Source organism: Peromyscus maniculatus, chromosome 5, assembly GCF_049852395.1.
Source record: "Peromyscus maniculatus bairdii isolate BWxNUB_F1_BW_parent chromosome 5, HU_Pman_BW_mat_3.1, whole genome shotgun sequence".
NCBI lineage: Eukaryota > Metazoa > Chordata > Mammalia > Rodentia > Cricetidae > Peromyscus > Peromyscus maniculatus.
In genome coordinates this window covers 116,575,794-116,601,894 of record NC_134856.1, presented here as the reverse complement: position 1 = coordinate 116,601,894, position 26,101 = coordinate 116,575,794, and the positions used below count along the sequence as shown (strand labels likewise).

The following is a 26,101-nucleotide window of genomic DNA, read 5'->3' as shown; positions in this document are numbered from 1 at the left end:
AAAGACCTTTAAGTTGCATCATATCTTCAGCAGGAACAAGGCGTGGCCAGGCCCTTGAGTGAAACAGGAGGCTCTTAGTTTTCTCCTGTCCGATGGTAGCCATTCTGTCCTGGCAGTGATGGGGGCTGCAGCCCTTGGAAACAAGTATCCCAGCAGACTGAATATTAAGGCTAGCCAAAGGGGAGCTGTGGAAGGGCATGTGTGGACTGAGACCTGACAGGCTGTGGAGATGGGTTTGCTCTACTAGCCTTGGCTTTTCACATTTCACTAAAAAATATTTTGGTATCTGAAATAAGTTCGACTTATGGAAAAGTCTTTGAAAGTTTATATAAGAGTTCCCCTTCCCCTACATCTTTCTAAGTTGCATTCTTGATAGGCTGCATGTTAAAATGATAAAGCCCAGAAAATTACCACTGATTCCTCATTCTTTACTAGACTATATAAATGGTACTGATCTTGCCAGCTTCCTCCCTGGATGTCTTTTCTGTGACCCAGGAGCCCACGTGGGACCGTGGCACCCTTCACTGCCTCCTACCTCCTGCTGCTTCTGGGGAACACTGTTCAACAAGTGCAGTATGGATCTGTCTCAGGGTTTCTTGTTGACTAGACTGAGGGGTGTTCCTCGGCAGAGGGTCCGCAGTGCGGAGGCTGTAGTCTCTCTGCTCGTCTGGAGGTGTTCTGAGGTCCCTGTGCCTTGTTTACAGGTTGACTGCTGGAAGGGAGTATCCGCTATGCTTCTCCACCGCAAACAACAAGAGGAACAAACAGCCTTTCCCTTCTTTCTAATTCTTGGGTGGTTTTGATAGAAACTTCTTATAGTCTAATGTCCTCCTTCAAAGTTTCTCTCAGGAAGAGGCACTTGAGGATTAGAAGAGATGCGCCCTCCCTCAAATATGCAAAAAGTGGGTTTCAGTGGCACGGGAATGCATTATAGTGGACAGAGACAAGCGGTTGAGGTCCCTTCCAAGAGAAGTGTGTTGTCCCATTTGGGAGTGGTGCTGCTGGCAGATGGCTATCAGCACCTCAGGGAAGACATTAGTTCCACCATAGTGTTAATGGGCAACATTTTTCCTGTGAGGTTCACTCACGGTGATGATGGACATGAAACAGCCATTCAAGTCCATGGGGGAGGATATACTTCAGAGCCGTGTGTGTGTGTGTGTGTGTGTGTGTGTGTCAACAGCTGCATCACAGCCTGCTGTCCCCTCTGTCCCGTGTGACTGTCTTACCAGCTCTTCAGCAGGTATTCATTGCCCAAGACTCTTCCTGCCCAAGTCTCTTGAGTTCTGCCTTTGGAGAACCCCTTGTCATTACTTTTTGCCCCGTTCAAGGACTAAGGAACGAGGTGTCCGTAGGTGCTTGTCAAAACACAAGCTATAATATTAGTATGAATTTGTTTAAACATTTAAAAAAAAAAAAAAAACGAAACCACAGAAGTAGTGGGGAAACCCTTTCTTATCCTACACACACGTCCCCTTTTGAGTGAAGGATTTTTCGAGTGTCAATATGGATAGTGGAAACCAGTGTTACCTATGGGGATGGTGCACAATAATACACAGTTCACAGCATTCCATGAACCAAACCAAACTGTATAGCTGGTATGGGAAGTCCCCACAGAATGGCACACTATATACACCGAGTACAACAATAACAAGCTAGATCTCCTCAGGATGTCTTCTAGAATGATTTGGTTTTAAATGGTACTCACAGACGCTCCTCCCATAATCTTGGGAAACATAACGGTAGAGCAGCCATCTGGACTCTGTCCGAAGGTGGTATAGGGTGTTTGAAACCAAGCCTTTTCGTTAGCCCAAACCACATCACAAAGAGGCAATATGGATGCTCCTAGTCCAATGGCTGGGCCATTAACTGCTACAATAATAGGCTTCTTAAACTGAATGAAAGTATTCACGAAGTTTCTAAAATGAAAAATAAATGGGGAATTACTGAAAACATTGCATAATTGAGCAGATGAAAAAAGTCTATCATGGAATTCAATTTACCAAGATGTAAAACTCTATGGAAATCATTAAGAGATGAATGAGATTTGCTTAAAGTGTTCTCTCTGAAGCTGTGGACCATGGATTTATTTGCTGTATGTTGTATGTAAGGCTTAAAGACAGTCTGGCCATCACATGGGGAAAGGTGTTACCACAAGTTCTATGCCAGTAGTGGGTGCCTGGGCTTTCTGGCCAGTATATCTTAGTCCTCAGCCCCAGAAGATCCAGGAGCCCACTCACATTACAGGAGTCATGACCAACCAAGAATGGTCCTGATGAAGCTTGGTGTCCCAAACCAAGAATGTCTGAAGCTGAGTGAACAACAGTGGGTTAGGTATCAGACAGCACAGGGTCACATCCAGCCTTGGGTGTGACTTCTGACAGCTGTCGTCTGCAGAAAGCCTGATTTTATGCTGAACTAGACTGACTGGCTTCCAGGAGATAGACACGAGCTGGCTTGAGACACTGGAGTACTCCAAGGCTTGCGCCTGCCTGCAGCCAACCAAGGGCTGCGGGATCTCATCACAGCAGAAACTCAAAGGACCTCAATGCAAGGAGCAGGGCAGCCCTCACAGGGACAGCCAATGCTATCCCGGGGCTTGCTCAGGGGTCAGGCTGAAAAAGCAGGTCAATTTTGGGGATGGGGAAGGTCAGTGTCACACCACATTGAAGATCCCTCTCCCACCTCTGGAAGCCAGCTGTGTATTCAGAGATGGCTCCGTGTTATGATTTAACATGGTGAGGCAAAGAGAAAGAATAAAAATACACAGACTGGAGTCCCTCACAGGTAGAATGAGCTACAGATCAGAATGGAGAGCAAGCAGAGCTTTTCGTGACTGGTTTCTAAACCTAGGCCTACTCTTAGCACTGAAAAGGGCCAACGAGTTGCTTTTCCTAAGTCACCGGTTTGATTGCTGCAGTGGTGAGCCTGCGTCTCTGGAAATCACGACCCAGCAGTTTAGGTTGTCCCTCGCCCCTGACCTGCAGAACAGGCCATAGGACTTTTGGGAGGGGACAGCTTAGTGAGGTGACCAATGAGGACTGCAGAGCTCAGCAGCTTATTGACCAGGCTGACTCAAGCCTGAGTAGAAGGCCTCAGAAGTTTGTGGGATTTGTGACTAGACAAGATGAACTCATTCAAATGAGTGGTCTGCACTTACGACTTCCTAGATGAGAAAGCCCGAGGCACCACTGTATCATATGGTACGAAGAAAGCCAGACAACCTTCGGAGCAAGCTTTGGAAGCAAACACAGTCTTACTGCCTTCTGCGGATTAGGGATCACTAACTTGGGATGGGACTACATATCCTGTGCTGTCCCTGACACCTTTTGGAAAGGTCACTGCTAAAATGGTGGTCTCCATGACAGGAGCAGATATTCTCAAAATATGTGCTCCATGTACCCAGAGTGGCTGGCACAGTGCTGAGATCTAGAAACCACAAAGGGATGGTAAATTAATGTGAAATTGATCATAATGCTAAAATAATTCTACATAGAAATAATAAAAGGATTTGTAATTTATGTAATATTGCTATACCACTTTATATGTTTGCATAAAAAATATCTGTTTCTAAAGTCTTAGGGGGAAAAAAATCAAAACTTGGACTTTATTGTTATTGTTGCTCTGAGTAACTTCAGCTGGCTCTCTCTGGGAAGCATCAGAATTCCAGTCTGGAACAAAGGCCTCCCCTTTTAAGCAGGAACTGACCACTCTGATGTGTGAACCTAGATTAACAGATAAAGACAAGGACCACATAGAAAATCCCAAAACTCTAATAGCATCCTTTCTAGCAGGAACTTCCCAAGGCCATGAAGGCTTGGTCTTGGGAGCATCCAGCCTGGGGTGGAGTGTCCCCTGGCTTAGGCTGGAGCCCTGAAGAGCCAGCATCAGGGGAAGGAGCTGCCTATTGCTTTTGATGAGAAAGGCTTGGTATTAAGCAAAATCTCTGCCGGAAGAACATCTACTAATTTAAATATCAGAATGTTAGCCAATCACATGAAAATCTAGGGACTGTTTGGGGCGGGGAAATGAAGCCACGAGGACCAGAGCGGTTACCAGTCAGTGTGCTGCCTTTCTCAGCCGAGGTAAATAGGACTGAGAGGAGGAGGAGGAGGGGTGGGGTGGGGTGGTCAGGCTCCACAGTTAGCAGAGCCACCTTCCACACAGGAGAGTCTAGGTGGCTGCTCTAGTCCTGGGCCACAGACTTCAGAAGCCAAGTGCTGTGACTAGGTTCTTGGACCTTATGTCTTACCACCAATGCCCTGGACATTTTATTATAATGAATCTTCAAAGTGGCTCTCACCAGCGGCTCTGACAATGGAACAACCTAGTGTTTAACTCAACCTTCCTTTCTGACTTTCAGAAACTCCAGACAATGAAGTCCCTCTGCCTCAAAGTTTTAAGGGGTTTGAGATGAGGCATACCACAGACACAAACACAAATGAGCAAGAGAAAGGCTAAATAGAACCTGGTGTGACTTACTGTTTACCTGACCTGTTAAAGTGTATCAGAAAAGCTCCTACCAACAAGAATGCGTTTGCTTAAAGAAACAGGTTTCGCTGAAGCAGGATTGGGCTGTTTGCTAGAACACTAATCCAGCTTTATGACCAATGTAGGGAGGCTGGGAAAAGACATGATGAATATATACATTTAAAATTACCTAAAAGTTCAATAAATGAGACTATGTGAATCTGTCTTGATTTTTTTTTTGGGGGGGGGGGTGTCTTTTCTGTTTTCCTAATTCCAACACCACTAGTCTCTGGTGCCACCCAGAGTAACTTATCACTGGAGGGAGGGTAAGGGGTGAGCCTCAGAAAGATTCATAAGTGGAGCTCAAGGAAAGCAAACCTGGAAAAAGGAGACAAACTTTGAGACACTGGCTGGTGAACCCTATTATTTTAATTTTTGCTCTATCTATCTATCTATCTATCTATCTATCTATCTATCTATCTATCTACCTACCTACCTACCTACCTACCTACCTACCTACCTACCTACCTATCTCCTGTCTGTCCGTCCGTCCCTAGCCCAGGGCTATCAGAACACACACTTTTCTGTGTGGCTCCAGTGTGAGCACATGGACAACACGCAAAGCTGTCACAGGGGCAGGATGATTTGGATAAAAATGACTCTCAAGCTTCCACCCTTGGTCCTGAATGGGGGCAGAGTATGGGGAATGGCTAAGGTCATCTTGGATAGGAGCCGGGTGGCACTACTGGGTAAGTGTGTAGTCCTACTATAAAGCTGTTTCACAGGTACTGACAATCTGCCAGGGACTTAGGCACGTTGACCAAGCAATTTAATTTCCAACTGAAACAGAAGATCGTACCAGCTACTAGTTTATCACAAGTCTGAAATTGTTTAGGAGACCAGAGATAATTCTAAATAATATTTAGTAAGATTATACAACTTAAAAATTCTGGGAAAATCTGATCAAGTTGTGATCACATTCATAAAGACACTCAGCAGGCACAGTCCATCTTTTGAACATGATATTGTCATGTGCAAGTTTCATGCCCACGAACTATGCAATGTTTATTAAAAACAAGTTTTAAATAAGCTTATGATTTTGTGTTGGGTTGCATTCATAGCCATCCTTGGCTGTGTGGGGACCATGGGGTGGACACATTTGGAACAGATGGTGGATAACCTAAATCCATGTCTATTAATTTTGAAAATGATGAAATATGTTGTGTAAGGCCAAGGCAATGCCTCACAACTCCAAGTTGTGGGGCTCCAGGGCCTGTGGACAGCATCTACGAGAGCCACCTGGGGTCTATCGAAGACATGATCTGCCACACCTCAGAAACCCATCCCTCTCCTGCTCCGTGCCTCCACGTGGCTTCCAGGGGACCAGGAAGCCCAGTACTACAGTGGCAGTACTTAGCAACTTGGAGCCCATTAACCCTCAGAATCTCCACTCTAGCCCTACAGGGACCTGGCAGTTCAGGAGAAGACCCAAACTACCTTCTCGCACGTGCAAGCCTGCAAGTCTTTGGATTTTCAATCTGCTGCAGATTAGAAGGAAAACACAAAAGGGTCCAAAGGGGGCACCTGAGGATAATGTCCTTCTAGAGAGGCAGGCAGGGAAACATAGACCACCTTCCTGGTAGGTGACCGGCTTTATTCACTTTAACTAAAACTCACCTCTGAAAAATTAAGACACTTACTTATACCTGCAGTGATTAGCACAGGAAAGGAGACGTGCTTACAGTAAGACCTGGAAGTCTAGGGAAGGCGTCTCAACTGTCAGGACACAGCAGTGAAAAAATCAACCAGAGGGGAAATGGACGTGTCTTCCGGTTGGTAATGTTACACGGAGAAGGCGAGCTGCCAAGTAGTAGTATAATTTACATACTTAACAGAACCCAAACTAAATCTTTATTACCTGTGTGTGTGTATAAAATGCTTATACTGAGAAGGGCATGTTGACTCTAACTGAAAACATACTGTAGACTTGAAAACTGTTAAGAAAGTAGATTTTAAGTTGGGCATGGTAGTGGCCTGGATATAATCCCAGCAATTGGAAAGCTGAGGTAGGAGGATCTTAAGTTCAAGGTCAGATTGTCTATGCAGCAAGATCCTGACTCAAAAAACGGGGGCGGGGGGGAAAGAACAAAGAAATGTTTTCAATGTTCCCACCTCAGCAGAAGTGTGAGGGCCAATTGTACAATGTACATGTCTCAATATTCAGTTTTTAATCATTTCAAAAATTTAAAAATATATTTAGAAACTACTGGGAAGACATACAAATAAATAATGTATTTTCTGGGGTGAGCGTGAGAAAAATGGGACTTTTAACAGCATTATTTAGGGCTCTGTTAGTAGGAAGTTGGGGCAAACAAGAACGTGCACTACTTATACTTAAAGAAAAAAAAAATCAAGAACCACATCCATTATGTGACCTTACGGACTGTCACAAAGCCTAGACAACTTAGAGGGAAGAGAACACACAACACAAATACACAGAAGGCTAATGCACCACAATGCTCCCAGAATGCCCTGCGCTTAAGCCCACCCTGAAATCAGTGATCTGCCCAAGGCAAGTAGTAATTTATGCTGGGGCCATAGAGGAGGCAGAGGATTTAATTAATCATTCCACCAGTGCCTTTCAGAGGAAGATGTGCACTGTACTCCTGAGGCTTATACAGGCTTGTTCTCTGAAGGACTGGTACCCTGCAAACCCCCCGAGGCTCAGTTGAAAACCCCCGTTTGTACTCACCTGATAGCATCTGCCATCTTAGTGCTTTCTCTCTTTCTGTCGTCCGTGAGACGCCGTATAAAATAAATAAAGTCCAGACCACAACAGAAGACGCTGCCCACAGCGCTGAGCAGCACCAGCTTGCTGTCGTCGGCTGCAGCCGTGCTCAGGGCACTCTGGACTTCTTTCATCACCTGGAAGTCACCACAAGTCCAAGTGGTCAAGAGCACTTTGGGTACAGGATCCTACAAAGCACTGTCTAACGGGACAGTTGAGGTCCATAGAAAAGGCACCTCCAGTCTGAGGGGGCTCACTTCAGCCACCAGCACCGTGTGCACTCTGCAAGCTTTACACTGTCTCAGCGGAGGTCAGAGTGCTAGGGATGGAGCAGAAATACAACTTCATGGCGAATTAGAAACGCCGGTGGAAAGGCGTGTGGACCCACGCCACTCGGTTCTTCTGTAGGCACCGTGGCTCTCAGCAGGCCAGGCCAGCCACACAGGCATCTATGGGAGTTTCTAGTTTGGACAGCAGGTGGCACATTCGGCCAGTTTCAAGAAATGAGCTGAGTTCTAGGGGTTGGGCTGTTCAGAGACTGAGCACAACAGGACAGGAGTCTAGGGCATCTGCTGCGTCAGGGCACTGAGTAGGGCGCACCAGTGTGGGAGGGCGCACGCCACCTGAAACGACCTCCAAGAAGCATGCATCTGAAAGTAACTAAAAAAGGTACCCTCTACTCTAAAAGTGGACCAAGGACCAGCCCTGTTTTATGACTCTGTCCAGATACCCACTTGCCCAAGATGTGCACAACGGCAGACAAGCAACCGCCAGAACTCAAAACTCTGGTAAAGTACAAGTTCAAACACATTGGATTCGAGACCCTTCATGGAACTGGTCTCCAAACTTTGCAAACACATTACTCTGGGTCACTGAAAGGTCCTTCTACTAGGTACTACTGACAAGGACGTGTGTCTGCCACAATGCTAACAGCATCTGTACAGCAGGATGACAGTCGGATTCTTTAAAGGGACTAAGACCCAGGGGACTTTTGTCTGAACAAAGACCCCATCAAGATTCTGATGAACACTAAAGCAAAGCCCATGTGTACACATTTCCACATGGCTTTAGGGAGGCCACAGGGTCACCGAGCCCTATGATCTACAGATGACTTTGGGGGTGGGGGGTGAAGAGGGGAAGGATGCAGCTACTACCCCCACTTCAAAGCCATAGTTCCCACAGCAGAGGATGGAGTGGCTGCCCAGCACCCTCCTCCTGTGAGGTGTTACTGTGGCCACAAGTGTGACGAGAAGCTAAGCTGTCGCTTTTCCCAGAAGGCTTAGAAAGATCACAAAGAGTGCCACTCAGCAAAGCAGGCCGGGACACCAGGGGCACAGAGAAGCATGAAGCCACAGCCTGGGGCGTGTCTCTCACCTCTGGGTTTAGTGAGTTATTCTCTGATGATTTTGTGGATAACAAGATGTGGGTGAAGCCATCTTGCTTCCTGACGACAATATCTCTGTATCTGTAGGCACTCTCTGTCTGCCTCACACTGAAACGCAACCGCTTGTCAAAAGGCTGGTCTCTTCTGTCGTCAATAAATTTCCTTTTCCCGGCTGTCACTCCTGTAACAGACGTCTGTATGGTGGCTGTTCCATTGGCTGTTAGCGCATCCATGAACGGAGATGTACCTGCCAAGAGTTTGAAATCACAGTGGTCTGTGATGTCCTACCATCAATTAGTTTCCAGTGTCGCCTCTGATTTAGACCAAGATGCCCATTACAAACCCAGGACTTGGCTATTAAAGGACAATACAAATTAGAAGCTTGCCCAAGTTTACTTTTACTTTTAAAGACATCACCTTCTTGCCTATCTAGTGTTCAAAAAGAAAAATGCTGGCCATGTACCCACTGAAAGGGAAGAGCCAAAGTCTGAGCCTTGTAAAGACTGAGACTGGGTCTCAAAGAGAACAACATGCTTCAAGTCTGAGAATTTAAAAAGGAAAACAGGACTGACTGATGAAGATCTGAAGAACTAAGGCTATCTCCCATCTAAATTCAAGAAGAAAAGAGAGCTGCAGAGATGAAGCCACGTGTCTTCTCCTGGCAGGCCTATGGAGAAGTGGCCACTGTTCCCTGTGGATATTACAGACAGCAAAGATGACTTCTTTCTTATGTTGCCCCAGAAGACGCCTAGGAGGTCTATCTACTGGACCCATAATATTTACCAAGTCTTTTTTGTTGTTGGTATTGTTGTTGAGACAAGGTCACACTATGTAAGTTCTGGCTATCCTGGAACTCACTATATAGACAAGGCTGGCCTTGAACTCACAGAGATTCCCCTGCTCCTGCCTCTCAAGTGCTGGAAGAATTAAAGGCGTGTGCCACTCTGGCTGGCTTCCGTGTTGTTCTTTAAGTTAGCACAGGTTCTGAGCACAGGTTGAGGATCTGCTGAAGAGAGCTCTCCTTTCCCCCAGCACTGCCCCACCATGCACCACTGCTCCTCAGCATCAAAATGGAGGCTGGTTTCAACCAGCCTTGGCACAGGATTCCTCAACTTTTCCTTCTCAGTGTGAGAGATCAAACTCAGGGCCTGATGCATGCTGGGTACATGCTCTACCATTAAGCTACTGTCTGACCTGCAATACTTTATTAAAGTGGACAGTAACATACCCTGACCATCACAACAGGAGGAAATGATACCACCTGCTTTAATCTTTGCAATAAAAACCCTTCAAACTTAATCTTTTGACAGATCTAAGCAGGATATAAATGCACACATTTTAAGACTCTAAAAACAGAGGTTAAAGAGATGTCTTAGTGGTTAAGAGCACTTGTTGCTCTCCCAGAGTACTCGAGTTCAGTTCCCAGCACCCACATAGCACCTAACAACCACGTGTGACTCCAATTCCAGATGATCTTATACTCTTCTCGAGTCTTCAGGCATTGCATACACATGGTACAGAGACATACGTGCCAATGAAAACACTCATACACATAAAACATTTTAAAAATCTAAAAATAAGCTGAGCGCAGTGGCACACACTGGCCACCCTGGCATCAGGAAGCAGAGACTGGCACACAGTAGCCTGAGGTCAGTCTAGGCTTCTCCCTCCCCTAATCTAAGGCTATGGCAAGATCACTCCACTGATGAACTCCAGGCCAGGGTTTCCAAGGTGCCCTTCCAGACTCTTTATATGGAAAGAAACAGGAGTATCTGTCCACCCTCCCTGTTAAAGAACAGGAATATCATCACATCTGCAGGGGCGCATACACACAGTTACTTTTGCTTTTACTTGTGTAATGGTACCTTGGCATTCACTCACTATCAGGACGCTATTAGTTCATAGGAATTGCTGTAAGCCACATTAGAATTTATTTTCCCAATTCACACTGGAATAGCCACTAATCTTCAATGGGTTAATTCTATCAACAGTGGCCTGTATGACTCCCATACAGGCAAACCCAGACCGCATGATTCTAGAGGATTTGTGACTTCAGGTTTTTCATTCCTGAAAAGAACACCCAATGGCACCTGTCAGGCGGGATGTTGTCGAATCTTTCTGAACGCTTTTAAGCTTCATTTTCTTTTCTGCCAAATCCTTTCCAGCTGGTGCTCAAACCTGTACCAATGGCTTCTACCCAAAGCTCTCCAATCTTCTTTCCAGCACCACTGCCAGGCCCACCATGGCATCCCTGGTCTTCACCAGCCCCACATCCTCCTTGGCCCTCCATTCCCTGACTCAATTCAAAGTCAACATGGCCTGGTAATTCCTTGAGTACAGAGACATGGACCATGTATGATTCTGAACTACGGAGCTCAAGTGAGCAGGACAGGGGCATTCATATGGGGAACTGAGAGTTAGAGACACTGGCTTTACCCAGGGTGAGCACATTCACGGGAATATGCTACATAGCTCAGAAGAGGGGCTGGGGCATCCCGAGTTGGAGATCAGTGTATGGTAACTGATGTCTAGAGATGATGCTGAGGTGGTCCCTCCACAGGGAAGAGCAATGGTCTGTAGCAAGGTTGGGAATAATGCAGGGGGTTAATATGATCAAGTACATCACATGCACGTATAGAAATGCCATAAGGAAACCCACTACTTTCTACAATTGGTACACACTACTCATTTCAAGTACAACCCTTAAAGCTAAAAATGTAAAATGACCGAAGGCTGGACATGGTGGTGCACGCCTTTAATCCCAGCACCTAGGAGGCAGAGGCAGGAAGATTTCTTTGAGTTCAAGCTAGTTAGGGATACACAGTGTTTTAACAAACAAGCAAGCAATTAAGTAACCAGTAACTTCTGGCTCACTGTGCTAGAAAACCCTGCTAATTCCAGATTCTGGGGACGCTGTTATCTACCCGTGAATAGCATGAGGCATGCAGCCCCGCACTAGATAGGAAGTGCTCATGAGGCTGACCTTGACATCACATACCATCGATACCACATGAAGTCCCTGCCTATCCTGACTGCCTACGGCATCTGTGTCCTGCTGCTGTCACTCCGGACAGTCAGCCTTGTGTTCTCACACTCATCCAGGTGTGCGCGCTCACTACAGCATCTGTGCCCTTCTGTTCTCACTCTGGACAGTCAGCCATGTGTTCTCACACCATCCAGGAGTACGTGCTCACTATAGCATCTGTGCTCTTCTGTTCTCACTCTAGAGAGTCAGCCATGTGTTCTCACACCCATCCAGGTGTGTGCTCACTACAGGACCTCTGGATACACCATTCCTCTGCCTAGAATACTGTGTCCTAGAACTTCAAATGGCCAGATTCTTCTGCTCACCCGGGCATCACCTGCAAAACTTTCTGGACCTCATCACCCCATGCTGCTCCCTTGTCATTACCACCTACACTCCCTTTATTGGGCCCCTAAAAGTAGTTTTTCTCATTGCCCTTTCATACATAATATTTACTACTGGTATACTCACTCCATGAAGGCCTGTGAGGGCAGGGTCACTGTTGTATCATTTACCTCTGCAGCCCCAGTGCTCACAACACTCAAAAGGCCTTCATTTCTTCAAAAGTTAGTTACAAAGTCCAGTTGTCCCACAGCTAATCCAGAGACAACCAGTTCAACACTTGGGAGCAGGACTGCGCTGTAACAAGATCTTCCACACTGTAACACTCCCTTTTAGAAGAAGGTGCCTTAGAAATCAGGAAGTAGGCAAACTCCCCAAGTCTTATAAAGCTTCGCCAACCTTTTCGGTTTCACAAGGCCCCCAGCCTCGAGGTGAAATAAGCAATACCAAGGCTGAGGAGAGGACACGGAGCTGTGGTACTGCCTCAAGCAGGGTAGTAAGCCCAGGAACATGGCTTCCCGGGGATGCTGCTGCCCCTGGAGTAACCCCAGCAAACTCCCTGGGCTTCCGTATGGTGGGTGGACGCCTCACGCTGACATTCTTTGTTCACAGCTCTCCAGTCAAACCACACACCCGTAATCAACCGCCAATGACGGGAGGCCCAGGAAATACTATTCTTTACATCATAAACAGAAAATCCAGGGACTCACAGGGTAGCATTTAGGAAAACACAGGCGTCAAAGTGGCCTCTGAGAATTAATTGCAGATACTTCTGACCATCAGTGTCTTCCCTTAAGAGCATAAAATCTGTCAAGCAAAGAAACTTATTTCTTTTTGAATACTTGCTTTTTCTTTTACTCACTGAAGAGAGTTAAAGACACTTTCCAAGATGGGTGCTTAACCTGCTTACTATTCCGACTTTAATGGGGGCAGGTGTCTAAGAGTGCCTGAAATCTGTTTCCAACCTAGAAAGGTGCTGTGGTTTCTTGTCTCTGGTAGTGACTAGTGTTATGGTCTGAATTTAAAAATGGCCCCCAGTGGACATGTTTTTGAGCATTGGGAGACTGTGCAATCTTTACGAGGGGAGACCATACCCAGAATGGGTGGTAGGGCACTTGGGCAAACCTTACTAGGTTGGACCTGCCCCTGGGTTCTGGGAAGTTCTCTCAATTTTTTGGCAGTAGGCTTCTATGGCCACCATGAACTGAGTGGTTCCCCCATGCCTTTCTACTGTGATGACCGAGATCCTTCGGAAACTGTGAGCCAAACCCTCCGTCCCTTCCTTAAGCTGTATGGATCACAGCTAACAAAGGCAACCAGAACAACTAGCAACTAATACAACAGTATTCAAGTTATCTATCTGCAGACTCTGGATAGCAGGCAGGGAGGGCAGTGTACTGTCTAACAGCTTTCCACCCAAGACTAGAGGAAAACACTGATGTGCATACAGATGTTGTGAGGCAGTATAGAGGGAGAGGAAGTTCCAGGACTTGTTCGGGATTCCTTTGAGTCTTGGCCCAATACCCATCTGGATATACGTATGGGGAAATTATATTAAGTCTGGTAGGGAACAACTTGAGGGTAGGTCAACTCCTGGAGACCTAAACTGAGTAATTTTCAGAGTTTACACAGGGCTGGGAGCCCTCAGAAGCCCTGATGAGACACGTTACATGTAGAGCAAGGCACAGGCGCACGTCGGCAGTAAATCTACACTGGTCTAAGACAAAAGATGCTTAGAACTGCACGAAAGTTACAGTGAGCCAGAACAAGCTAACACTTCTAAAGATATATACAAAGGGATCGGGGAGATGGTTAGTGGTTAAGAGGGCATTCTGTTCCACATCAGGCGGCTTCTAAGTGCCTGGAACTCGGCTCTCGGTAACTGGATACCTCTGGCCTCCACTGGCACCTGCGTTCCCACGCACACACATACACATACATGTAATCTTAAAAACAAACACACACAAATCTTTAAGTATATGATAAAACCCAACACCCTAAATTGCAAAAGCCACGGTATCCAGCAAGCAACCCAAGCCGAGGCTGACAGAGTAGAAAATTAAGGCTGGTGTCTAAGATTGAATCACGGAATAGGAAGAGACCCCAAAATTAGGAGTGATGAAAGTAACAGAAAAAGACATTTCAAGACTAACTGTCACCCACACGTAAAGACCGAGAGAGGAAAAAGACCTAGAAAGGGGAAAAGGCAGCAAAGTCTTGCTCCACATAGTACTCCAGGACTGTTCAACAATGGTCCATATAGAAACAGGTAAACTGTTTTTGTTTCTAAATCCTAGACATGTCATCGTTAGCGTCAGCTGTTAACTTGACATACCTGGGAGGCGGGAACCTCACTCAAGGCACTGTCTACACTGGTCAGGCCTGTGGGTATGTCGGGGTGGGGTGGGGAGGCGGATTTTCTTGAGTGCTGGTTTATGTAGGAGGGCTTAGGCTGGTTTTTTGGGGGGGGCGGGGGGGGGGGGAGGAGGAGCAGCTAGTAAGCGGCATTTCTCTCTGCCTCAGCTCCTGCCTCCAGATTCCTGCCTTGGATGCTGGCACTGGCTCTCCTTGAGGGTGTGAGCGGTAAGCCAAACACACGCTCTCTTCTCCAAGTTGCTTTTGGTTACGGTGCTCATCACAACAACAGAATCCAAACCACTACAATGTAGTTGTCGAACTATGTTTCTTATTGTGCCTATTTCTTACAGAGTTAGATTTAAAGAGAAAAGAACTGTATTTTTAAAAGAAGGAGTTCTAAGATCAGATTTTTTTTTTTTTTTTTTTAAAAAAAAAAAAATCACATCTGAGGCTCAGGACAGATGTAAATACATGATACTTTAGAAAGAACAGCTCATATTTTATGTATTTCAAGAAAGCCAGAAAGAAGCCTGCGGACCCAGGACAAACAACAAAGATGAGGCAGGATGCATGTGCATCACTCGTGTGCGCATAGACACAGGCAAACCGTAAATCTGAAAACCCGGGGGTGGGCACACACCACAGACAGAACCACTCTGCTTGTCTTTACAAGTCTACAAGAGAAAACGGTGCCGATAACTAAAGCAGAAAACAGTAACCACCGGACTCATCACAAGCAAAAAGGTCCACCTGCCCCTTACTTCCTTGTACCAACAACAGAGCACAGTAATGAAATGAGTAAAAATCATCTAGAATATACCGGAAATAAGAACAGCTCCAAGAAGTGTAGTGGTTGGAAAAAATACTATTTCTCAAGACAGATCTGAGTAGAAGACAACAGACAAAAGGTAACCAAGAAAGAATAAAAACAACAGCAGCAGCAGCAGCTACCTCAGGAACACTTCTGTTCACATCAGCATTCTGTGGCTACAGCAATAAAGAGCAAATAAATAAGTAATAAAATAAAGACCAGGGCCAGACGAGCACACACGGGCCTGTGCTTTGTTCTCAGCACACGGATGGCAGAAAGGTTTGTTTTGGCTCATGGTTATGGATGCTTCAGTGTAGTGGGTGGGTGGTTGTGCCATGACCTGAAGCACCGCCCCTACTGAGGCAGCAGGTGGCTGCCAGGGACCCTTAAGACCTGGGATGCACTTACGTGTGCTCTCTTCTCTTCCCTATCTCATGGTCTTGGATGCTGGTGTGGATCAAGGCCCATGGGGGACCATGCCCCACCCCTTGAGGATTCTTTGACCAACTCCTTTATTCTGGTTGTGAAGTAATCCCCAAATAAATTCCTTTGATCATTAAATAGACTCTGTGGATTTAAACCATTACTTCAGCCCATGATCAATTGGCCCTGTGTCTGGGGGCTGCACACCTAGGCAAGAGCACACGGAGCAGGCAGTGCTTGCCTCACACCCAGGAAGCAAAAAGAGAAAGCCTCTTGAGGGCACGCCCCCAGTGGCATCAACCTTCCACCAGGCCAGAGCCCTAAAGGTCCCCAACAACACATGGGACTTGAGGGAAGGGATACTGCAGCTCCAAATTGCAACAACTTCTTAAAAACCAGTTTAGGGTTAAGCAGGCTAAGGACAGCTGTCCGTAACAAAGGCTTTGGCACACAGCAGACTGGAGAAAACCTGCAACTCACTTGTAACAGATGACAGAGCACAGCTACACTCTATCTGGTTCTGTGGCACACACTTGTGGCACCACAATCCTGTTTTATTAACAGTTGTGTGAGGGCAAGAAAAAACAAATATACAACCCACATTCTAGCTAATGGAAAAATACACAGTAAGATGTATCTATAATAGGAACTAAATTTTGGAATAAACCCAATCTTCAAGTATACACCGAATAAGGCCAGGTATGGGTAGCATATGCTTTAATCACAGCACTCAGGGGGCAGAGGAAGAAGCAGACAGGTCTCTGTGAGTTCCAGGCCAGCCTGGTCTGCACAGTTGAGTTCAGGCCTGCCAGGGCCACACAGTGAATGAAACCCTGCCTCAAAAACAAAACAACCAGAATGAATAGTTGCCATCAAAATTTTATCAAAGAATATTACAAAAGAAAAAGAAAATAGTATTATTCTGGAGAACACTGAATACTTTTTAAAACATCTTCCAATTGAAGTTCTAATAGTCCTCAAATCAGTATTTCTAATAAAGACCTAATAGGAAGACACTATGATTTTTCAGAGAAATTAAATATGCCTTACTAGTTACATAAAACTACATATAGTACATGGATTCTAGTGCAAGAAAATGGAACCAGCTTAGATCAGGAAGCAAACATTATAAACCACTTAGACTACCCTGGACCATGCAATAAATGTGAACGAAAAAAGATAGGTTCGATTGTTTAAAAAAAAGGAAACAACAACCAAAAAACAAAAAAAACCCCTGTATTTAACAAACAAACAAACAAACAAACAAACAAACAAACAAACAAAAAATAATGCAACATGATTTCTTTCTCTGTGTAGTTTTGGTGCCTGTCCTGGAACTCGCTTTGTAGACCAGACTGGCCTCAAACTCAGAGATCTGCCTGCCTCTGCCTCCCGAGTGCTGGGATTAAAGGCGTGCGCCACCACTGTCTGGTGCAGCATGGTTTCTATGTATGTAGAAAAGAATGTTAGAGGATAGAAAACTCAGGTACACTACACTCAGGGCTGCACATGGGAAGTTAGTACTGTGCTTAACACTGAAGCACGAATGCAAACCGAGTTAAGTGAAAAGAAAGAAACAGACCACACAGTCACACACAGACACATAGACAGACCACACACAGACACAGACCACACACAGTGACACAGACACAGACCACACACAGACACACAGACACATAGACAGACCACACACAGACACAGACCACACACAGTGACACAGACACAGACCACACACAGACACACAGACACAGACCACACACACACACAGACACATAGACAGACCACACACACAGACCACACACAGTGACACAGACACAGACCATACACAGTCACAGACACAGACCACACACAGTCACACACAGACACAGGAAGTGTCTCAAATTCAAAGCAAGGGATGAAACCACCAAAATATGAAAGTGATCACATGGACAGAAAAATGGAACTACCATTTCTACCTTTACAGTAGCAAAGGTTTAAATGTTGCAATAAAGTCAGGGCTGGTGATGGTACACATCTACCAACTGAAAAAAATCTCTAAGTAGTAGGATGGCCCATCAACTTCTGCTCCAATAATTCTATTTTTAGAGGTCTACTCTGTGAAAAAGGCATAGACACTATGTAAGGACATGTATTTTACATACGTGATGAATTTAAATACCTCTACTTCTAAAATGGAATAAGTTATAAAGCATGCATATATATGACATGTGGCCTTTTTATACGACCTCAGCAAACATGAAAGACAATGTGCTGGTTGGTTTATGTCAACCTGACACAAACCTAGACATGTGTGAAAAGGGGACTGTCAGGTCTCAATTAGGGACAAATGGCTGAGATGCCTACCTAACATACCCAATGGACCTGGACGCCAGGTTCTGTACCCTCAGTCCCTGTCTGTTACATACAAGGCCCTCCTGGCGGGCATACCATGCCCCCAGCTGCCCTTCCCTCTATAATCCAACCGTTTTGGTTACCTGCTCTTTTTGTCTACACTTTTGGGCCTCCTGGCTGCTGCATCTTGTTCCCTTTGCCTCTCTCCTCACATGGCTCAGGGTCATGTGCACTCTGGACTCGGCCTTCCTCATATCTATAATAAACTTGCTCCTCTACCATACCTAGGAGCAGCCATGTCCTTTCCATTTTCTTTCCTCACTTAGGGAGCACAACTGAAAAACTGCCTCCAACAGATGGGCCTATGGGCAAGTCTGTGGGGGTACTATCTTGATTAATGATCTATATGAGAGGGCTTAGTTCACCACGGGTGGGGTCACCCCCCGAGTAGGTGGGTCCTCAGTTGTACCAGAAAGCAGGCTGAGCAAGCCACTAAGCAGCATTCCTCCATGGCTTCTGCTTCAGTTCCTGCCTTCTGATTCCTGCCCTGACTTCTCTCAGTGACAGAGTGTTACCTGAGTGTTGTAAGATGAAATGAAGTTGCTTTTGATCATGGCGTTTTATCACAGCAATAGAAAAGTAACTAAGAGAGAAATCAAAAGGAGCACGTGGCCAGACCATGATATACATGTGATTTTAGTAAGACTGTAACCGCACAAATGTGAACAGTGGCTCTGGGCGATATGGATGGACACAGAACACTTTCTATAGCTCAGCCACTTCGTACGTTACTTTATCACTAGATAAGCCCGACACAACCAGGCAAACGGTCAACACACTGCCCGAACCCAAACTCTAGGATGTTGATTTCCATTCCTAACGGGTTTCCCTCTTACCAACTCTATTTGAGTAATTTGTTTGTCAAGGCAATATGGGTTTCAACTAGAATTTAAAACTGATTTTAACTATCTCAGATATCCATGGCCTCTGTTTTCTCTTTAGAGAGCAAGGCCAACGGTGTCTACAGTATAACCCATGTTTATAGGGTTTAACACTTGAAATTGTTATTCACACCTAACTCAATTCTATTGAAACCTACAATCTTACTCAGTTTATGCAATCTGAAACTTAAATTTACCGAGGAAAATATTTTCATTTGAACATGTTAGTAAGTAAAGGCAGCCTTAGTATCTATTTTATAATAATACAAAGGACACAAAGTCCCCTTTGCTCCTATTCCTTCAATTCTAAATTCCATCTACAGGGATCTGAGTTTCCTAGGGATAAATGCTCCTCAGTTATCTGTAAGGCAAGAAAGACACTGTTGGTACAACTGTTTGGAGGACATTCATGAATGAACAGCACCCAGCTGAACTTAGCTCCTTGGGAACACAAAGCTCAAATCTGCTGCAGACCATCACTAAAGAAACCTTATTATTAAGAAGCAGCCTGCCCAAACTCTGCCGAATAAACCCACTCCCTGTATTCCCAGAGCTTGGCTCTAAGTGTAGATGACCCCCTCTGCTCCAGCCGAGCATTCCAGGCACTCAGGGTTCTGGACACAGGCCAACACCACAGGGGCAGCAGAGAGAGCAGGAGGACCAGCCTGACTGCGGTGAGCTTCACCACACAGCTGCCTGGCCAGACGCTCGAGACTGGAACACCCTTTCTGTTCTAGCTGGTAGCTGCTAGTTTTCATACTGGGGCAAGGGCAGGGGGAATTCTTTCAGCCATCACTGCAGTGCGGCTAACAGTCTGACTGTGATCCTGGAGTGCTGGGGTAACAGGTGAGAGATACTGTACTCTCTCCAGGGAGGCCACCCCCCTGCCCCACACATCAGTACTTGTAAAGCTCTGGGATGCAAAGGCAGTTTCATGGCCACCAGTTAGTATTTGTTTCAGACAGGGCTGTGAGAAACCAGAGATCACAGCATATCCACATAGTGGCCTGTCCTTCATGATGGGTCATGTGGGAAGTCTGAGAATGCTGCTTCCACACCAGCACCTGCAGGTTAAGTTTATCTCACAAGAGCTCCAGCTGTGTTTCTAGACAGCACCACCCAAATCATCTAGGCCCTGAAGGGGGGAGCTTCTACCTCAAGGGTTCTCAATTTATGGGGTGCCACCCCTTCAGGTATTGCATATCAGGTATCTTGTATATCAGATTATTTACACAGCAATTCATAACAGTAGCAAAATTACAATTATGAAGTAGCTATGAGGAATTATATTAGAGGGTCACAGCATTAGGAAGGTTGAGGACCACTTCTCTGATATACTTGACAGACCCCAAATCCTGAGTTTCAAGCTTACCAATCCAACCTCTGTGCCTGGTTCCTGAATGTGTAGCTTAAATGAGAATGACTCCCATTGGCTCATATGTTTGACTGTTCAGTCCTTAGCTGCTGAACTGTTTGTGTTCCCCCAAATATTGTGCGTGCTAATAAATTTATCACAATATTTAACATAAAGAATAGGCAGTGGTAGCACACGCCTTTAATCCTAGCATTCCAGAGGAAGAAATCCATGTGTTCAAGGTTACAGCCAAGCATGGTGACTCATGCCTTTAATCTCAGAAAGCGAACCTTTAATCCCAGGGAGTGGTGGTAGAAAGAAGAAAGGTACATAAGGAGTGAGGATCAGAAACTAGAAGCATTTGGCTGGTTAACTTTTAGCTGGTTAAGCTTCAGGCTTTTGAGCAGCAATTCGGTTGAGACCCATTCTGGATGAGGACTCAGAAGCCTCCAGTCTGAGGAAACAAGACCAGCTGAGGATCTGGCGAGGTGAGGTAGCTGTGGCTTGTTCTGGTTCTTTAATTTTCCAGTGTTCACCCCAATAACTGGCCTCAGGTTTGATTTTATTAATAAGACTCTCTAAGATTCCTGCTACAGTTAGAAGGATTGGGAGGTGTGGCCTTGCTGGAGTAGGTGTGAACTTGATGGAAGAAGTATGTCACTATAGGCTTTGAGGCTTCAAAAGTCCCTGCCGGGCCCAGTGGCCTGCTACCTGTGGATTTGGATGTAGCTCTCAGCTCCTCCAGCACCATGACTTCCTGCTGCCATGCTTCCTATCATGATGATAATGGACCAACCCTATGAAACTGTAAGCAAACTCCCAGTTAAATGCTTTGTTTTCTAAGTGTTGCCTTGGTCAAGATGGTTTTTCACAGCAGTATGACAGTGATTAAGACAGCCTCCCTGCCCCTCTCCCCACTGGTTCATTACCATCCTGGAAGACAGGTGGTTGGCTGGGCAAAATGCTAGGTCTCTGTCCTGACTCTACCACTAACCGCAGGGGAGGTCACAGGCCTTTGGCTGTGGAAAGGGATGGGCATAACATCAGCTGATCTGCCCCAGCTCTTCCCACATGCAACCCCAGTCCCCTTCTCTGCTCTGCTGCCTTCTGATCTGCTTGACTCTCAAGTATTTCACTCTTTGAACCACTTTTATCCTACTGCACAATGACACCGTCAAGTTCCCTTGGCTACTGAAACTTTTCTCAAATCTTTCTTTCTTAAGATATTATTTATTTATGTGCTTGTGTATGTGTATGTGTGTGCTTCTGTTTGAAAAATTCAGAGGGGTGTCAAGATTCCCCAGAGCTAGAGTTACAGGCAGTTGTGAGCTACCTGAGTGGGTTCTGGGGGTCAAACCTGGGTCTTCTGCCAGAATAAAATGTACTCTTTACTCCACCCCCTTAAACTTCTCATTCAACAATTTTCTCTACAAATTAAGAACCAATAATAGAAACATTAAACTTAAACGTAGTCGAATTGTACAGGATTTCTGTAACACTGGTCTCTCATACCTCTGAGGCTCTTGTGATTATGACTCAGTTTCCAGCCTGGAGCACACACAAGTACCCAGCTCTCAGTCCTCAGGCCAGGGAGGGGCCATGACACCTCGTGTCATTCAACTATGGTACAGCGTTAGCAGTGAGCATAATACTGCACCAGATTCATTCCTTAAAGAGCATAGGGAACCCACAAGCGGCAACTGTAAGCACCATTTTAGTCCACAAAGCACACAAGTAATTCATTCAAACTGCAAAATAACTCAGGAATGCCAGAAACAGACAAAAAGTAAATGAATGGAAAATTGCACATGAAAACATTAAAAACTCAACAGCACACAGCTCAGGAACCATAAAAGCTGTGGTTTCTTCAATTAAAGTGATTTGCTTTAATAGCTAACTTTTCAGTGCGAACTAATCTAAAAATATTAAGTACACAAAGCAGTAAGGAGAGTTAAGTTGAAAAATACTATGTTGAGACAAAAAAGAACTACCAACTAATGAGAGGCTATGCAACTCCAAATAGTTAATTATGCCTTCTTAATCCTAAATAAGACCGGTCTAATTAAATCAAGGGATACACAATAATGATGTATTTGACATGTCCAGTGCGGTGTGTTGTTACCAGCAGCAGGAGGGCTTCTCACCCTGACTCACCACAGACTCCCAGGGAGCTCTTTGAAAGTGCTTTTGGTCCACACTGCCAGCCACCTGCAGCTCCTGGGTAGAACACAGACCCTTGCAAAGTTGATGTGGAAAAGCACAAGTCAAGAGCTGATGTGTTGGATACCTGCAGGGATGGAGCACACTCAAAGTCTGAAATAGCCCCAAATGTAAAATATACGGGGCAGAAGGGAGGTCACAGCAGCCAGGACATTTCCTTCACACCAGAGGAAGAATCACGAACTCCAACAATTAAAGTTAGGTCACAGAGGAACCAGGGAGACAGCTGCCCAGGATCATAGAAACCAGCAGGGAACTGTGGAGTGTGGGTCAACACCAAGACCACCTGCTTTCGCATTTCCTCGGGAGACACGTGACTGGTTCTGTGATGGCTCCCAAGGTAGAGACAGAGGATTGGCTGGTTGTGGCACAGTTTCATTCAGGCAACTGAACCGTTCATATTCTGATCAACCATCTTCCCTCAGAACAGACTACTCATTCAGTAGTAACTGTAACTCTTTCCAACTTATTTGTCACCAAATCAAAGGGAAGGTGTGGTTTCTTGGGGTAAAATGAAGACAGGTGGCTGGACAGGACAAAGTCTGGCTCCTAACACTGAGTGACAGCCCTGTCGATGCTCTCCTGGGGACACCCCAGCACCTCATTAAATCTCTTTACCAGAGGAAAACCTAAGGTTTACTGTGCTTCCTTTCCCACCTGAGATCAACCAGTGGGTGTTAAGCTCACATCACACCCAGCAGCCTCCCACAGTGGCAACCATGCACGCACAAGAAAAGCAAATCAGGAAAAGGTAAATGTTGGGAAAAGAATTCATGGATGAGAAATCTTCAAAGTTAGGAAATCTCCACATACTTCTGGGTTGAGACTTGATGGGATTGAGATTTCAATGGCTCTCAAGTGCTGTGCAAACTGTAGGCACTCAGTGGGTATCTGCTGAATGCAACTGTTAACAGACAGAATCTGGCACATTAGGATACCATGCCAATTAGCAAAGAAATGGAATGTCCATGTATGCCAGATTCAGGGACACAAAGAGAAAGCTTACCACAAATAGCCAAGATGGAAAAGAACAGATTGGAACCAGCCTTCTGAGGGTTAAACAGCACATTAAATAATTATAGGCATGACAGTGGAGGCAGTGGAGGGATTAAATGATCAACAACTCACCCACCTGCCAGCAAAAACTGACAACGGCACTCAAGGAGGCTTGAGATCATCCAGGGAACGGGAAATGTGTTCTAGCCAGTTAGAAAAAACCCCGAGAGCTGATGTAACTCCCAACGCATGTCTCATAGCTTATTAAAATTTAAGGGCTCCACACCAGGGTTGTTTTTATTACCTCTGGCATTGACCCGAGAGAAGAGGGACTGCTTTTTACAAATGGGGAGAAAACCACTTTTGGCTGTGTATCCAGTGACTGGGAAGAAATGGCTGATTCTCAGGCATGTTCCCATTTCCCTTCCTTGGTTTACAGTTTGAGAGGAAACACACTTAGGACACATGGCAGCATTCTCTCTTTGTGCTTAACACGCTCACCTCCTAGCCTGGCTTGTTCTAAATAAAGAACTATTACTCATCAGTAGGGCCTGCACACAACACCCAGAACCACTGCTATTCAGGGGATAGCTCATGCTAGGCGATTATTAAAACACACACACACACACACACACACACACACACACACACACACACACACCCCTAACAGGAGTTAGGGAGCTGGCTCAGTGGCTAAAGTGACTGCCATGCAAGCCTGAGAACCTGAGTTTGAACCCCAGGACCATTTTAGTGCCAGACAGTTATGGTGGTCTACCTGTAATCACAGCACTTAGAAGACAGACAGCATCCCCAGGCAAGCAGGCTAGTTGGATTAGCGAGCTGGTGAGCTCTGGGTTTAAAGGAGAGAACATGCCTCAATATGTACTTCAATAATACCTCAAATGTAAGGCGGAAAGTGACCGAGGAGGACACATGAGTCAACCTTTGGCCTTCACACATGCATGAACAGCTGCACAAATATGTGTGCCCACACAAACACAAACATGCAAAACGCCTCATTCACACCACAGACGAACACGATTAATATGCTGTTCTGATGGTTCACTCTCACGGTTCCCACCTTCGCCCCTCACACCCACCGCATGGAGCTTCTGTTATGCTGTGAAAAGCTTCCCTGCCGTGTATACCAGTGTTCGCAGGGACACCCAGGATCAAGCAGCGGCACCCACACTCAAGAATCCATGGATTCTGTTCATGGAGTAATGACAGCACGTCCCCAGTAGAGATTAGCAAACAGCTGGGTGATATCACAGCATCAAACACATTTACAGCGGCAGGCACCGTGTCCCGTCCCCCGTCCCCCCCCCCCGCCATAAACACTAACTTCTTTGTCCTATCTCCTTTGTGTTCACGGATCTGTCTACTTTGGGGACTGACTCCTCCTGTACGGAGACCCACACATCTGTCCTATGTGACTGACTTGCTTACAACGTCCTTAAGGCACAGCCCTGATGTAGCACACACAGAAAGGACTTCTAAGGCCTGGTGACCCTGCTGTGTGGACCGACCCCAGTCCCTGTATCTGTCCACCAGCCAATGGACTGCTGGCATTTTTCACCGTTTGGCTTTCACTATCCCTCTCCCTTCCAGACTCTGCTTTTCACCCTCTGAACACACTCCTAGAAATGGAACTGCTGCTGGATCTTCTGGTAAGTCTATGCTAAAGTTTTTAAAGCTACACTTCGTGTTTTCCTACATTATCCTGGAATGTGTTTCATGAGTAGCCACAGCCAAGCTCTGGGGAAACAGTTAAATTACGGGCTGTGCCCACTCCACTTCCTTGTTAAATGTCTTCGTTTTAGTCTCCTTGGGATGGGCAAGCAGGGGAGACAGGCTGTAAGAGCCAAGAGGATGAAGGCTAATGATCACTAAAGCACCCAAGAAGCCACGCAATTCTGAGGCTATGCAAGTCTAGAGACAAGGAAGTTCTTTGTTTAACTGTTTATGGCCAGGAGCTGCGGTCTCCAGAGCTATCTTAGAGTGCAGACACATAGAGGCAGCAGACACACCTCCGTATTCTGCCTTACTAAACTTGGGCCTCTGGTGCTGAGTTTCAAGACATTCAGAGCTTGCTGAAAGACCTTTAACCATACGATTTCACCATGCAAAGTTCTTAGCCCAAGGACAGCCAAGAGCCCTTGTCTCTGTGTTAAGTTTTGTGGCACACAGGTCAGTGCTCTGTGGATTACCCTGTGCCTAAGAACCCTCTGCCAGCTTTCGTCTTCACTGGGAGTTTGCTGAGCTCCTCAGATAGCACTAATCCCTAAGGAGATTTGGATCCCTAAATCTAGAAACGGAGCGTTTAGTAGCTTGCTTTACAAAGGAAGTCTGAAACCCCACATTGACTGAGTCCTTCACAACATAGACTCCATGAAGCAAGTACAAAGCTGTCGGCGATAATCAACACTTTAGAGTCAAGGGTAGAACAATAAGGAAACTTAAATGTGAATATTTGAAAGTCAAAGGAAACTATTCAAGTCAGAATGGTCTTTAATGACAAGTGCAAATTCCACGGAGGAAGTTTAGTTTTGCTCTCAGAAAATGGAAACTAGAAGATGGACAATTATTAGTAACACAGATTCCCTCCAGGCCAAGTGGACCCTGCTGGTTTCTAAAGTAAATCCAGGAGGACAGGTG

The 26,101-nt window shown here is 45.8% G+C and overlaps 1 protein-coding gene across 5 annotated transcripts in view; it reads right to left on the bottom strand.

Moving 5' to 3' along the window:
- The window catches only part of Cdyl (chromodomain Y like), a 226,776-nt gene that overhangs the window by 8,564 nt on the left and 192,111 nt on the right, over positions 1–26,101 (bottom strand). For all 5 annotated transcript variants that reach the window (XM_042278348.2, XM_042278350.2, XM_042278353.2 and 2 more), the window contains 3 exons: positions 8,633–8,889; positions 7,223–7,395; positions 1,709–1,919 (listed from right to left, as the gene is read on the bottom strand). In XM_042278348.2, coding sequence (XP_042134282.1) covers positions 1,709–1,919; positions 7,223–7,395; positions 8,633–8,889 — 641 coding nt within the window. The remainder of the gene's footprint in view (positions 1–1,708; positions 1,920–7,222; positions 7,396–8,632; positions 8,890–26,101) is intronic.